This window comes from Labrus bergylta, chromosome 13 (assembly GCF_963930695.1).
Source record: "Labrus bergylta chromosome 13, fLabBer1.1, whole genome shotgun sequence".
In the NCBI taxonomy this organism is placed as follows: domain Eukaryota; kingdom Metazoa; phylum Chordata; class Actinopteri; order Labriformes; family Labridae; genus Labrus; species Labrus bergylta.
This window is the reverse complement of record NC_089207.1, coordinates 21690701-21703850: the sequence shown is the minus strand read 5'-3', so window position 1 is coordinate 21703850 and position 13150 is coordinate 21690701. Positions and strand designations below refer to the sequence as shown.

At 47.4% G+C, this 13150-nt stretch overlaps 1 protein-coding gene across 1 annotated transcript in view; it reads left to right on the top strand.

The window, feature by feature from the left end:
- LOC109985180 (titin-like) overlaps nucleotides 1-13150 on the top strand; it is a 200169-nt gene that overhangs the window by 16066 nt on the left and 170953 nt on the right. The window contains exons 18-39 of the mRNA XM_065962524.1: nucleotides 43-270; nucleotides 527-768; nucleotides 874-1106; nucleotides 1193-1357; nucleotides 1493-1661; nucleotides 1754-3450; nucleotides 3532-3813; nucleotides 3902-4168; nucleotides 4705-4977; nucleotides 5062-5325; nucleotides 5408-5668; nucleotides 5774-6034; nucleotides 6143-6406; nucleotides 6484-6744; nucleotides 7656-7916; nucleotides 9750-10010; nucleotides 10731-10875; nucleotides 10969-11137; nucleotides 11873-12104; nucleotides 12265-12549; nucleotides 12634-12759; nucleotides 12847-13035. Coding sequence (XP_065818596.1) covers nucleotides 43-270; nucleotides 527-768; nucleotides 874-1106; nucleotides 1193-1357; nucleotides 1493-1661; nucleotides 1754-3450; nucleotides 3532-3813; nucleotides 3902-4168; nucleotides 4705-4977; nucleotides 5062-5325; nucleotides 5408-5668; nucleotides 5774-6034; nucleotides 6143-6406; nucleotides 6484-6744; nucleotides 7656-7916; nucleotides 9750-10010; nucleotides 10731-10875; nucleotides 10969-11137; nucleotides 11873-12104; nucleotides 12265-12549; nucleotides 12634-12759; nucleotides 12847-13035 — 6535 coding nt within the window. The remainder of the gene's footprint in view (nucleotides 1-42; nucleotides 271-526; nucleotides 769-873; nucleotides 1107-1192; nucleotides 1358-1492; nucleotides 1662-1753; nucleotides 3451-3531; nucleotides 3814-3901; nucleotides 4169-4704; nucleotides 4978-5061; nucleotides 5326-5407; nucleotides 5669-5773; nucleotides 6035-6142; nucleotides 6407-6483; nucleotides 6745-7655; nucleotides 7917-9749; nucleotides 10011-10730; nucleotides 10876-10968; nucleotides 11138-11872; nucleotides 12105-12264; nucleotides 12550-12633; nucleotides 12760-12846; nucleotides 13036-13150) is intronic.

The following is a 13150-nucleotide window of genomic DNA, read 5'->3' as shown; positions in this document are numbered from 1 at the left end:
AAGTCTCATTTTAGATGTTAAACATGAAAACTCTTTCTGCAGGAATTTCTTATTTCAGCCTTTGAAGAGAGGATCATCCAGGAGATCGAGCTCCGCATCTTGAGGATTACATACAGCGAGCTGGTGATAGAGGACGGAGAGATGATGGTGACTGTTGCTGAGGAGGCGGCGCTGCAGCCGGCCTTCGACACGCCAGTGAAAAACTACAGAATCATGGAGGGAATGGGCGTCACGTTCCACTGCAAGATGGGTGGAAACCCACTCCCAAAGGTACTGACCAGAACATCTTACCAAAATAAAATCGGTTATAAAAACCTAGCAAACCACTTTACCAATCCAGATCAAAACACACAATCTCATCAACAAGATATACGTTTTTCTGTAAATATGTTTAAAGTCTTTCTAACGACTGAGTCAGAGTTAATTCTGCAATGGTGCTTAAAGATCTTCCTCAAGACTAAAATCTTTGCAAGACCTGAAATTGAGAACTTATGTAGGTGAACAAAATGATTGTTTCTTCTGTCAGATTGCGTGGTACAAAGACGGCCAGCGTATCAGCGCTGGTGGACGTTACCAGATGGAGGTTCTTCAGGACGGACGAGCCAGTCTTCGTCTCCCTGTGGTGCTTCCAGAGGATGAAGGTGTGTACACTGCCTTCGCATCCAACATGAAGGGAAACGCTGTCAGCTCTGGAAAGCTCTACATCGAGCCGTCTGGAGCTGTGACACCTCAGAGATACACACCACAGCCAGCGATGCAGAGAATCAGGTAAGGTTGAATGTAATCTCACAATGACTCTTTAACACGTTTCAGTCAGGTAGTACCCTCAGCTTAACCACCAACATGATACTGATGGTTCTCCTTTGTCCTCAGGTCCGCATCTCCTCGTTCTGTGAGCCGCTCTCCTGGACGTTCTCCCAGCCGTTCTCCTGGACGCTCTCCTGCCAGAAGGCTTGATGAGACAGACGAGGCTTCCCTGGAGAGACTCTACAAGCCTGTGTTCGTCATGAAGCCTTCCTCAATAAAATGCTCTGAGGGGCAAACTGCACGATTCGACTTAAAGGTTGTCGGCAGACCCATGCCCGAAACTTACTGGTTCCACAACGGTGAGATAAGTTGTTTGATGTATCCTAGAAAAGCTCCTGTTTCTGTTTCCTCTGCCACTTACACCCAAGTGTCCTCCGTTTCTCAGGACAACAAGTCGTCAATGACTACACCCACAAGATAGTGATCAAAGAAGACGGTACCCAGTCCCTGATCATTGTCCCAGCCATGCCTCACGACTCTGGAGAGTGGACCGTCATCGCTCAGAACAGAGCTGGGCGGACCTCTGTCTCTGTAACTCTTACTGTTGATGGTAAGTCTGTGCCAGATGCAGTCCTTTAAACATCCAAAAACTGGAATTATGTGTTAGCTAGTCTGAGCTAGTCGTTTGAGTTCACTTATCCGACCACACTGAGTCTTGTCCTGTTTTGCATCGCTCCATCAACAGCTCGAGAAAGCCTGGCCCGCCCTCAGTTTGTAGAAAAGCTGAGGAACATCACTGTGAGGCAAGGCACTCTGGTTGAGTTGGCTGTCAAAGCCATTGGAAACCCCCTACCTGACATCGTCTGGCTTAAAAACAGTGACATCATCACCCCACAGAAACACCCCCATATCAAGTATGTATCTTCAAATTCAGATGTGAATGCTAAAGTGATCCTACAGAGAGTAGCTGTCCTGATTATTTTGTCTGAATTGTTTCGTACTTTAGGATTGATGGAACAAAAGGAGAGGCCAAATTCCAGATCCCGTCTTCCACAAGCACAGACAGCGCCTGGTACACTGCTACAGCCATCAACAAGGCTGGCAGGGACACCACTCGCTGCAGAGTCAATGTTGAGGTTGACTTTGCTGCTCCTCAAGCTGAGAGGAAGCTCATTATTACAAAAGGAACGTACAAAGCTAAAGACATCGCTGCTCCAGAGTTGGAGCCCCTTCATCAGCGATACGGTCAAGAGCAGTGGGAGGATGGCGACCTTTACGACAAAGAGAAGCAGCAGAAACCAATGTTCAAGAAGAAGCTGACCTCTATCAGAATGAAGCGCATTGGTCCCGCTCATTTTGAGTGCAGACTGACTCCCATTGGTGACCCATCCATGGTGGTGGAGTGGCTGCATGACGGCAAACCGCTGGCAGCTGCTAACAGACTGCGCATGGTCAATGAGTTTGGTTACTGCAGTCTCGACTATGAGGTTGCTTATGCTAGAGACAGTGGTGTCATCACCTGCAGAGCCACAAACAAGTTTGGAGTCGACCAGACCTCGGCCACTTTGATTGTCAAGGATGAGAAGGGCCTTGTGGAGGAATCCCAGCTTCCTGAAGGCAGGAGGGCACCGCACAGAATGGACGAGATTGAGCGCATGGCTCACGAGGGAGGACCTACAGGAGTCAGCACTGACGATGAATATGAGAAGACAAAACCTGATATTGTCCTTGTTCCCGAACCAGCCAGAGTATTGGAAGGCGACATTGCCAGATTCCGTTGCAGAGTGACCGGCTATCCAGCCCCTAAGGTTAACTGGTACCTCAACGGACAACTTATCCGCAAAAGCAAGAGATACAGACTTCGCTATGATGGTATTTACTACTTGGAGATTGTTGACATCAAGTCTTATGACTCTGGAGAGGTCAGGATCGTTGCAGACAATCCTCTAGGTACAACTGAGCACACTGTGAAGCTGGAGATCCAGCAGAAGGAGGACTTCAGATCTGTACTGCGCCGTGCTCCAGAGTCCAAGGCCGCAGAAGCCTCACATGAAGGTGGCAGGACCGGATTCGATGTTGTGAAAGTAGACCGACCTGTCGAAACTGCACAAGACAGGGAAGTTGTTAAACTGCGTAAGACACAGAGAGTTGTTCACGAGAAAACCTCAGAGGAGACAGACGAACTGAAGAGCAAGTTCAAACGTAGGACAGAGGAGGGCTTCTACGAGTCCATCTCTGCTGTAGAGTTCAAGTCTCGCAAGAGAGACGACTCATATGAGGATCTCCTGAAGAAGACCAAGGATGACTTGCTTCATCACTTGAAGGAGAAAGAAGAAGCTGAGAGGAGGAGGTTGGAGGAACAGGGCCAAGTCACCATCCCAACCTTTAAACCCGAAAGGGTCCAGCTGTCCCCCAGCATGGAAGCACCCAAGATCTTTGAGCGCATTGCTAGCAAGACAGTTGCTCCAGGGGATGAGGTTCATTTCCGCGTCAGAGTCGTCGGCAGACCAGAACCTGAGTGCCAGTGGTTCAAGAACGGCGTTCTGGTGGAGAAATCTGACCGTATTTACTGGTACTGGCCTGAGGATCAAGTGTGTGAGCTGGTGATCAGAGATGTCACTGCGGAGGATTCTGCCAGCATCATGGTGAAAGCCATGAATGTCGCTGGTGAGGCCTCAAGCCATGCCTTCCTGCTGGTGCAAGGTAAAGCCACTTCCTCTCAAGTTAAAGACTATCTATGTCCTCATTTATGTCAAAGTCTAACTACATATGTTGTCATTGCAGCCAAGGCAGCGGTCAGCTTCACCCAAAACCTGGAGGATGCTAGTGCGAACGAGAAGGACACCATGGTGACCTTTGAGTGTGAAACCAACGAGCCTTTCGTCAAAGTGAAATGGCTGAAGAACAACATGGAGATCTTCTCTGGAGACAAATACAGAATGCACTCAGACAGAAAGGTCCACTTTCTGTCTGTGCTCGTCATTGAAATGAAGGACGATGCTGAGTACAGTTGTGTGGTTATAGAAGATGAGAGCATCAGGACCACAGCAAGGCTCCATGTTGAAGGTAACATGTACTCTTTGTATGTGACTGTTCTTTGGTTGTATTCAGCTGGATTTGCAAGCCACCGTTCTTGATATCTTTCTGTACACAGGTGCTGCCCTGGAGCTCATAAAGCACATGGAGAACATCGAGGTGCCAGAGACCTACGCTGCAGAGTTTGAGGTGGAGCTGTCTCGTGAGGATGTTGAGGGCAGCTGGTTCTTTGGAGACAAGGAGCTCTCTCCCAGCAGTAAATACATCATGTCCTCCCGACGTGGACGACACACCCTGTCCATCAAGGATGTCAGGAAAACAGACCAGGGGAAATATACCTTTGTATGTGGAGATCTGAAGACGAGCGCCTCACTGAAGATGAAGTGTAAGCAACCATATTGATTACTGATTTATCTCAAGCCACTGGTAGTCTTCTGGTCCAGAAGTCTCTTCAAGAATTTATCGATATGCCTCTCGTTAATTTGTAATGTTTCCTATCACACTTAATTAACGAGTCCAAAGATGATGAAGCTCTATCATCACCTTTCCAATATCTTTACTAAAAGAGAATCTAATGGTAAAGGATTTGTGTAAGTTCAAATATTCTTTTAAATTCGACAGTCATTGCTGGATGTAGTGTGACAGTCTTTGCTGGCTTTAGGGTATATGAAGGTACTGGCTACTGTATTACTCATTGCTGACTTAGAGTAGAAATGTTTGCTACAGCTTGTAACACAACATTCAAATTGGGCCCTGCCTCCTGGGCTCATCGCCACAAGTAGCATTCGCCCACTGCAGGGTTAGCGTTAACGTTTTCTGATTTTACCTACACTACAAGCTACCTGCCATTGCTGGCTGTAACGTATCAGACGTTGCTAGCTCTACTGTACTGTGATGCTAATGGAGTGTGCCTACTTTTAGTGCGCCCAGTGACCCTGATGCAGCCCCTGACCGACATCACAGTTTGCGAGGGGGACATTGCTCAGCTGGAGGTCCGGTTCTCCCAGGAGAACGTTGAGGGAACCTGGATGAAGAGCGGCCAGGCCATCACTGCTTCGGACCGCGTCCACATCGTGATCGACAAGCTTGTTCATAAGCTACTGCTCGAGAACGTCAGCAGAGACGATGCTGCTTCTTACTCTTTTGTGGTTCCTGCCCAGGACATCTCCACCTCCGGCAAACTCAGTGTTCAGAGTAAGTCTCTAAACGATAACCAGCTCAAATCCATTACTGGAACACACTGATTGCTGACGCGTTTGATGCCGTCTTTTCTTACAGCTATTGACATTGTGGTACCACTGAAGGACCTGTCCTCCATCGAGGGAACAAAGGCCGTTCTGGAGGCTAAGATCTCCGCTCAGGACATCAGCTCTGTTAAATGGTACCACAACGACAAACTGCTTGTGGCCTCTGACAGAATCCAGATGGTGGCAAAGGGAGCCAAGCAGCGTCTGGTCTTCAGCAGGACTTTCGCCTCCGATGAAGGACGCTACAAACTGGTGGTCGGCAAGGTCGACACAAGCTGCAGCCTCAGTGTCGAAAGTAAGACTGATTTTATTCTACTACGCTTCTGTTCAAATCCCGACTCCACTTCCTTGTTCTGACCATGTTTATGTTTTCACAGAGGTCCACATTGTGAAGCACATGGAGGACAAAGTGTGCTCCGAGTCCCAGAACGTCACATTTAACGTGGAAGTCTCTCACCCTGGCATTGACCCAGTCTGGACCTTTAGGAGCCAGAAGCTCAAACCTGGACCCAAATACAAGATGGAGTCCAAAGGCAAGGCTCATTCTCTGACTGTCAGCGACGCCATGAAGGACGAGGAAGGCCAGTACATGTTCCACGCCGGAGAAAAGACATCCAGTGCCAAGCTCACCGTCTCTGGTATGTCTAAACCTTGCAAGAGATTTGAGCTAATGCACAACAAACAAAGATTATGCTGCTCTGTTGCACCAGAATCGTAAAGTTTTTCCCTTGTGTTGCTACCAGGTGGAGCCATCACACGCCCCCTGCAGGACGTAACTGTGGCCGAGTCACAGACAGCCGAGTTTGAGTGTGAAGTGGCCAACGCCAATGCTGAGGGCCGATGGCTGAAGGAGGGTCAGGCTGTGGACTTCAATGAGAACGTGGTGAGCGAGGTGAACGGCGCTGTCAGACGCCTCATCATCGTCATTACCAGACCTCAGGACGTCGGAGAGTACACCTACCAGGTGGCCAACTCAAAAACTGCAGCCAACCTCAGGGTCGAGGGTACGTACCTCCGTCTTTTATTTGAGGCCTTGGCCGTGACGACAATTAAGTTAAAACAAAAGACTAAGTTAATCAGTTAAACACTGAGTCCTGTGTTTCCATGTGCAGCTGTGAAGATCAAGAAGACTCTGAGGAACCAGACGGTGACGGAGACCCAGGAGGCTGTGTTCACGCTGGAGCTCACCCATACCGACGTGAAAGGATCCCAGTGGATCAAGAACGGCGTGGAGCTGCAGAACAGCGATAAGTACGAGATCACCTCTGAAGGCATGGTGCAAACGCTGAAGGTGAAAAACTGCAACACACAGGACGAGTCTGTTTACTCCTACAAACTGGGGAAACTGTCGGCCAACGCCAGGCTGAACGTGGAGAGTGAGTACCGCTGACTTACTGAAGAGTTAAAGGAAATGCTTGGATGTGGTTATTAATTTATCCCCTTGTCTCCACAGCCATCAAAATCGTGAAGAAGATAAAGGACATGACGTCACTGCTGGACGGCACCGTCTCCTTCGAGATGAGCCTGTCGCATGACAACATCCCTGTCAGGTGGATGTTTAACGGCGTGGAGCTCAAGTCAAGCGAGAAGTGTAAAATTCTGTCTGAGCGGAAAGCTCACAAACTGATCCTGCAGAACGTCAACAGCAGCAACGGGGGAGAGTACACCGCCGTGGTCGGACACCTGCAGTGCAGCGCCGCACTCACTGTGGAGGGTACGTTATGATGATGATTTAAATAAATGATTTATCGTAAAATCCGGAATATAAGACGCACCCTGTTTTGAAGGTCTCTTAGAGATTTTTTTTTTTTAAACAGTCTTCTGGCGTGACGATTTATATTGTGTTCAGAGATGTCTACAATGTGTCGCTCTTTTAGTCCCGTCTGTTTTCATTTTTGGGAGTTTGCACTCCTACTAGCTACAGTACGATAGTTGAGCTCTCAGCCTGCAGGTAAAGTTGTGAGGCACAGACTCCTAGCTTGCGAGCTGCGCTGCCCGACTCCGCTGGTCACTCTTTAACTTTAATATAGGACTCTTTAAATCAAAAGAGTACTCCACAATGTTTATTTAAGGAACAACATACCACTGTTTTCTGTAAATGCATGATTATGACCTCATGTGGGAGAAAATATGTAAAAAAAAGTCGCGCAGCCAGCCTGGTCTGTGTCGCCGTCTTTTCCAGCACAGCGTGCAACCAGCTTTCAATACACAATGAATGGGGATGGGTTTTTAATCACGGCAGGTCGCAGTTAGTGGCTACTGCACCCGCGGTAATGACAGGGGGTGTTTCAGTATTTTATACTGGTATATTGGTCGCACCGGTGTATAAGACGCAGCCAAAGACGAAAAAATAGGTATTAAAAGTGCGTCTTATACACCGGATTTTACGGTAAGCGATAATAAGAGCGGTTAGAAAGTTTGAAAGTAGAAATCTATAATCTGTCATCAATCTTTTTTTAATTTGAATTTTTAGCCAACTTTCCAGATGAAAAAACTATCCCAGGTTTCATGTCAAAAAACTGTTAAAATTTCATTTAAAATAAATGTTTGCATGTTTTTGGCTGTTTTAAAAGTTGTTGTAATTCAAAACGAAGTTGTTCTTATTGGTCCTCTGTGTCTCTACAGCTCTGCATGTCACCAAACCCCTGAAGAGCGTGGAGGTCCCAGAGACTCAGGTGGCCACGTTCGAGTGTGAAGTGTCTCACTTCAACGTGCCGTCCACCTGGCTAAAAGATGGCGTGGAGATCGAGATGAGCGAGAAGTTCAGGATCGTGGTTCAAGGGAAACTCCACCAGCTGAAGATCATGAACACCAGCAGGGACGACTCCGCAGAGTACACCTTCGTCTGCGGGAACGACCGAGTGTCCGCTACGCTAACAGTTAGCCGTAAGATTGGGTTTAAGATTGGGTTAAAGTCACTAACTAAATAAAAAATCATCTAACCCTGAGAGATGTGTCTCAAAGTGTTTATTTGCAAACATCCTGAAATATTCTGAATATTTGGATGAGTGGGAGCATCACAGTTTCATAACGGTTGATTAAAAACATTGACACATTTTATACAATCAGGAAGCAGACAGAATAATTAAATAACTCTAAAGATTATGACTCATCAGGAAAATAGAATTAGCAGGAAACAAGTTAATTCTTGGAGAAATTGTGATTTCAATTATCTTGTTTTCTACTTTTTAAAATGTTGCATCACGTTATTTATTTTTAAGTATTAACCCTTTTTTTGTTAAAATAAGACAAGAAGCAGCTTTAGAGTCCTGGAAGCTTTTTTCCTGTGATTTGAAAATGATTAAGTTTACGAAAATTATTAAAGCTGCCATATTTATGCCCCTGTGACGTCTCGCCTTAAGTCTGATGCCCTTTTCATTTTGTCGCAAAGGTGCCGTAATTAAGCTCAGTCGTTATCACGTCTTGATAGTACGTTCATATTGATTCCATGACAGTGTAATATTGGTGTTCCAGTCTGTGAGGTCACATTGCGTTGTGGCGTTGCAGAAGCTCCACATACACACACACAGCACTGCGCTCCCGCCTCTCCTCTGTAATGCCTCTGTTACCACCTCTGAAGACGGTACAGAGGGGGGGCGGGGGTCACTGCGTCCCCCGGGTACACCTCCATGCCATTCAGATTGAATGAGAAATGTCACAGGGGCGTAAATATCACGGCTTGAAACGGCGATCTGAACAGGGCCAGTATGTATGTTGCTGAGGTGTGATTGGGAGACGAAGTGACCCCCCCCTCTGTATCGTCTTCAGAGGTAGTAACAGAGGCGTTACAGAGGAGAGGTGGGATCAGATGAGCCAGCGGGGGAGAGTAGTGATGTGTGTATGCATGTCTGACTGTGTGGATGTGGAGCTCCTGCTGTGCCGTGCCTTCCACCATGCCGAAAGTCGATGTGACCTCACAGACTGAGACGCCATTATTACGCCGTCAGCAGTAACGTTTAATCTGTTGTTATGAAGATAGTCTGGTGTGTTTGTAGAGCATGAACAAAAAGGTCTCTCTACAGGGATCCTTTCTGTGATGATGTCACACTTAAAATAACAACCGGAGCCTGCCAGGGACAAAAACAATAACTTTGGTTACACTTTGATCCATGGAAGATTATGTTGCAGACGTTACAGTCTGTTTACCTGCTGCAGACGTAACAGTCTGTTTACCTGCTGCAGACGTTACAGTCTGTTTACCTGCTGCAGATGTTACAGTCTGTTTACCTGCTGCAGATGTTACAGTGTGTTTACCTGCTGCAGATGTTAAAGCCTGTTTACCTGCTGCTGATGTTACAGCCTGTTTACCTGCTGCAGACGTTACAGCCTGTTTACCTGCTGCAGACGTTACAGCCTGTTTACCTGCTGCAGACGTTACAGTCTGTTTACCTGCTTCAGACGTTACAGTCTGTTCACCTGCTGCAGTCGTTACAGCCTGTTTACCTGCTGCAAACAGTCTGGTACTGTAACGTCTGCTAACCTGCTGCAGTCGTTACAGCCTGTTTACCTGCTGCAGACATTACAGCCTGCTTACCTGCAGACGTTACAGTCTGTTTATCTGCTGCAGACATTACAGTTGGTCGGAGTTAGAGAAGCTTCCTAACTTTTAAAAATGGAGCACGGTATTTTTGGTATTTTTAAAACACTTTTTCTAACAACACATAACAAACCAGTATTTCAGTGTTTCCATATTTGACCGCCCTGTCCCCTCCTCTCCAGCCGTCCTCATCACGTCCATGCTGAAGGACCTGAACGCTCAGGAGAGAGACACCATCACCTTTGAGGTCACCGTGAACCACGAGGGGATCACCTACAAGTGGCTGAAGAACGGCGTGGAGGTGAAGTCTTCGGAGAGGTGTCAGGTCCGCAGCCGGCAGCTCACACACTCCCTCACCATCCGGAACGTTCACTTCGGAGACGGAGGAGAGTACCAGTTTGTGGCCGGGTCTGCCGCCACCACCGCCAACCTGTTTGTGGAAGGTAACCTGATGATTGACATGTTTACAGTGAGCGTGTTTCTGACACGGGTCAGGGAATAAACTTATTTAAGAACTTAACTAAATAGAAATTATTTAGACATTTAAACTTTAATAGATTATTTTTGCGCATGAAAGAGCACCCGAGCATTTGGGGGTTTGGTGCTGAAGGGCACCTCTGCAGTGCACAGGAAGTGAACTGGCATTTCTCCAGTTACCAGACTCAGTTCCATACTTTGACTCTCCAGTTACCAACCCAAGTCCAAACAGACTAACTAGGCCCCTCGTTCACCCTTGTTTTAGAACGAGCTTTATCCGCTTTGTGTTTCTCCTCACTGTGATTATATTTTCTCTCTTTGCTGCTACATCCACGCCCGTCATATTCACCGTTTTGAATCACGTCCAATTACTGAATTCTATCCTATCTTAAACTCACCTGCTGCGCTGTCATGGCTGGAGGAAACACACCAGCTCCTCCCAGAAATGTCCTAAGTCAACCAGAACAAACCAGAACAGTAAAATCCAGTCAGAGGACAGGGTCTCTGCAGACACAGTCACCACCACACATGTATGGAGGCCCAGAAGGGACGATGGAGCAGCTTTACTTTAGGAGAAGTCTGTATTTTATTTTGAAGGAACAAGCTGCTGACTCTGTCTTTAAGTACAAACTCTTTGCTGCAGACTATTCAGTCACATGATTCCTGAAACTTGTGTTTGTTTTCAGCGCGTCTTATCGAATTCACAAAGAAAATCAAAGACATAAAGATCACGGAGAAGAAGAAGGCGATCTTTGAGTGTGAAGTTTCTGAGCCCAACATTCAGGTGATGTGGATGAAAGACGGGCAGGAGCTCGACATGACGCAGGAAAGGTGTGTGACCTTTCATAAACCGCCCTCTTTATCTTCTATGAACAGAGATATCATAAAACATCTAAACATGACTCTGTCTCTCAATGTGTTCAGGTTCACCGTGACAGCAGAGAAGTACGTCCACCGTCTGATGATCCAGACGGTTCGGATGTCTGACGCTGGAGAATATTCCGTGGTCGCTGGATCGAGCGTCTCCAAGGCTCAGCTGATCGTCGAGGGTCGAGACATCCGGATCTCGGAGCCTGCAGAGCGCGAAATCACCGTGAGAATGACATTTGAGATGTTTTGTTTAGTTTTTGTTCTTATTTGTAAAATGAAACTTTTCTAATTAGAAACATTTTTATTATTTGACTCAAATAACAACAAAAACAGATTGAATTATTATACTCCTTCAGTCCCAGGCTGAGGTTTCAAATCAGTTGGACAAGATTGCTACGGAACAAGCAATATTTAGAGTATTTTTAAAGGATCAATCAGTAAGATGTGTATTGAGTGAAATGATAAAGTGACCTTACTATATGATCAGACATTAAGGAAACATGCTATGTTGAAGTGCTGGCTTCTCTGACAACAATGCAGCAGCCATTATGTCCTCCTTCTAACTTTAGATTCTGGTCCTGAATGCTCTGGATTTGTTTGGTCCAGAGAAAGAAGGAGGTTTTAAGGCCCCCCAAAATGGCCATTTTGGGGGGCAGAAACGTGCTTAAACTAGGATCAATATTGGAGATGCTTTTGAAAAATGGAGAGAGGTTAGAACGCAGAAAGGTTTACAGACCGATGCAGAGCTGGCTAAAGCTTTAGTGTCCACCATGAGCATCGACTCTAGAGAGGGGGGGGGGGGGGGGGGGGGGGGGTTCTCTACAATGTTTGAATTTAGACTGCAGTACCCGCTTTAAACAGTAGGGGTCAGTTACATATTGCTGACTTTAGTGACTACAATGAAACCCAGACTTCAGGAAGCATCAATCCGACCCGTGACTCTCTCTCTCTCCTGTAGGTTCTGGAGCGCCACAGAGCAACGTTCGAGTTTGAAGTGAATGAGGACGATGTGGAGGGTCGCTGGCTGAGGAACGGGGCGGAGATCCAGTTCTCGGTGGAGGAGAGGTTCAACTATGCCACCATCAGGAAGCTGCACCGCCTCACCATCTCTGAGACATACAGGAGCGACGCCGGCGAGTACACCTTCATCGCCGGCAAGAACAGGAGCACCATGCACCTCCGAGTTAACCGTGAGTCCAAAATAAGAACGGATAAGAATAAGAATAGAATAGAACGGATGTTTGTTGCCGCCCAAATGACGTCCTCTGCTGGTCGACTGTTGGTATGACATGTATCTAAAGATCAAAACTTAAAGGATCTGTTGACATGTTTCCCCTCTCCTCCCTTCAGTCCCCGAGCCTCCTCAGATCCTCCGTCACATGGAGCCTCAGTCTGTGGAGGCAGGTAAACCTGCTCGCTTCTCCGTGCAGGTGAGTGGCCTTCCTCAGCCGCAAGTGTTCTGGTACAAAAACTCCCAGGCTCTGTCCCCGGGCTTCAAGTGCAAGTTCCTTCACGACGGCAACGAGCACTCGCTGCTGCTGATCGAAGTCTTCCCCGAGGACGCCGCCGTCTACAACTGCGAGGCCAAGAACGAGTACGGCACCGCCACGAGCACCGCCACGCTCAACGTGGAAGGTAAGACCGGAGGAAAGAAACAGCGACAGGAGGAGATTTTAAATCATCAGAACATATGAAGAAACATGTTTGTTTGTCTTTTAGTGTCGGAGGTGGTGTCTCCAGACTCGGCTGCCACCGTCGCTCCTCCCGTTGTCATCTCACCGATCACCAGTACCTCCGCCTGCGAGGGAGAACCGGCTCGCTTCCAGTGCAGAGTCCGCGGAGACGGTAAGCCCGATAAACAGGACGCTTTAATATCAGCACAGTTTGCTCTTCTGTCTGATAAAAACAAACTTTGTTCTCTCCTCTGTGCAGACGTGAAGATCAGCTGGTTCCACAGAGAGAAGGAGATCAAGCAGTCAGACTTCTTCAGGATGTCTCAGTTTGACGACAGCTGCCAGCTGGAGATCTCCAGAGTTTACCCTGAGGACGAGGGCGAGTACACCTGCGTCGCCATGAACAACGCTGGCACTGCTACCTGCTCTGCCACTCTCACACTGGACGGTAAGTTTGGCCACTGTTCGGTCGGGCACTAGTCTTTTTACCTTGTGAATCATGTGGACGCCTTCTTTTCTTTGATCCTGCTCCTCCTCATCGAGACTCTTTCAGGTTCATTTAG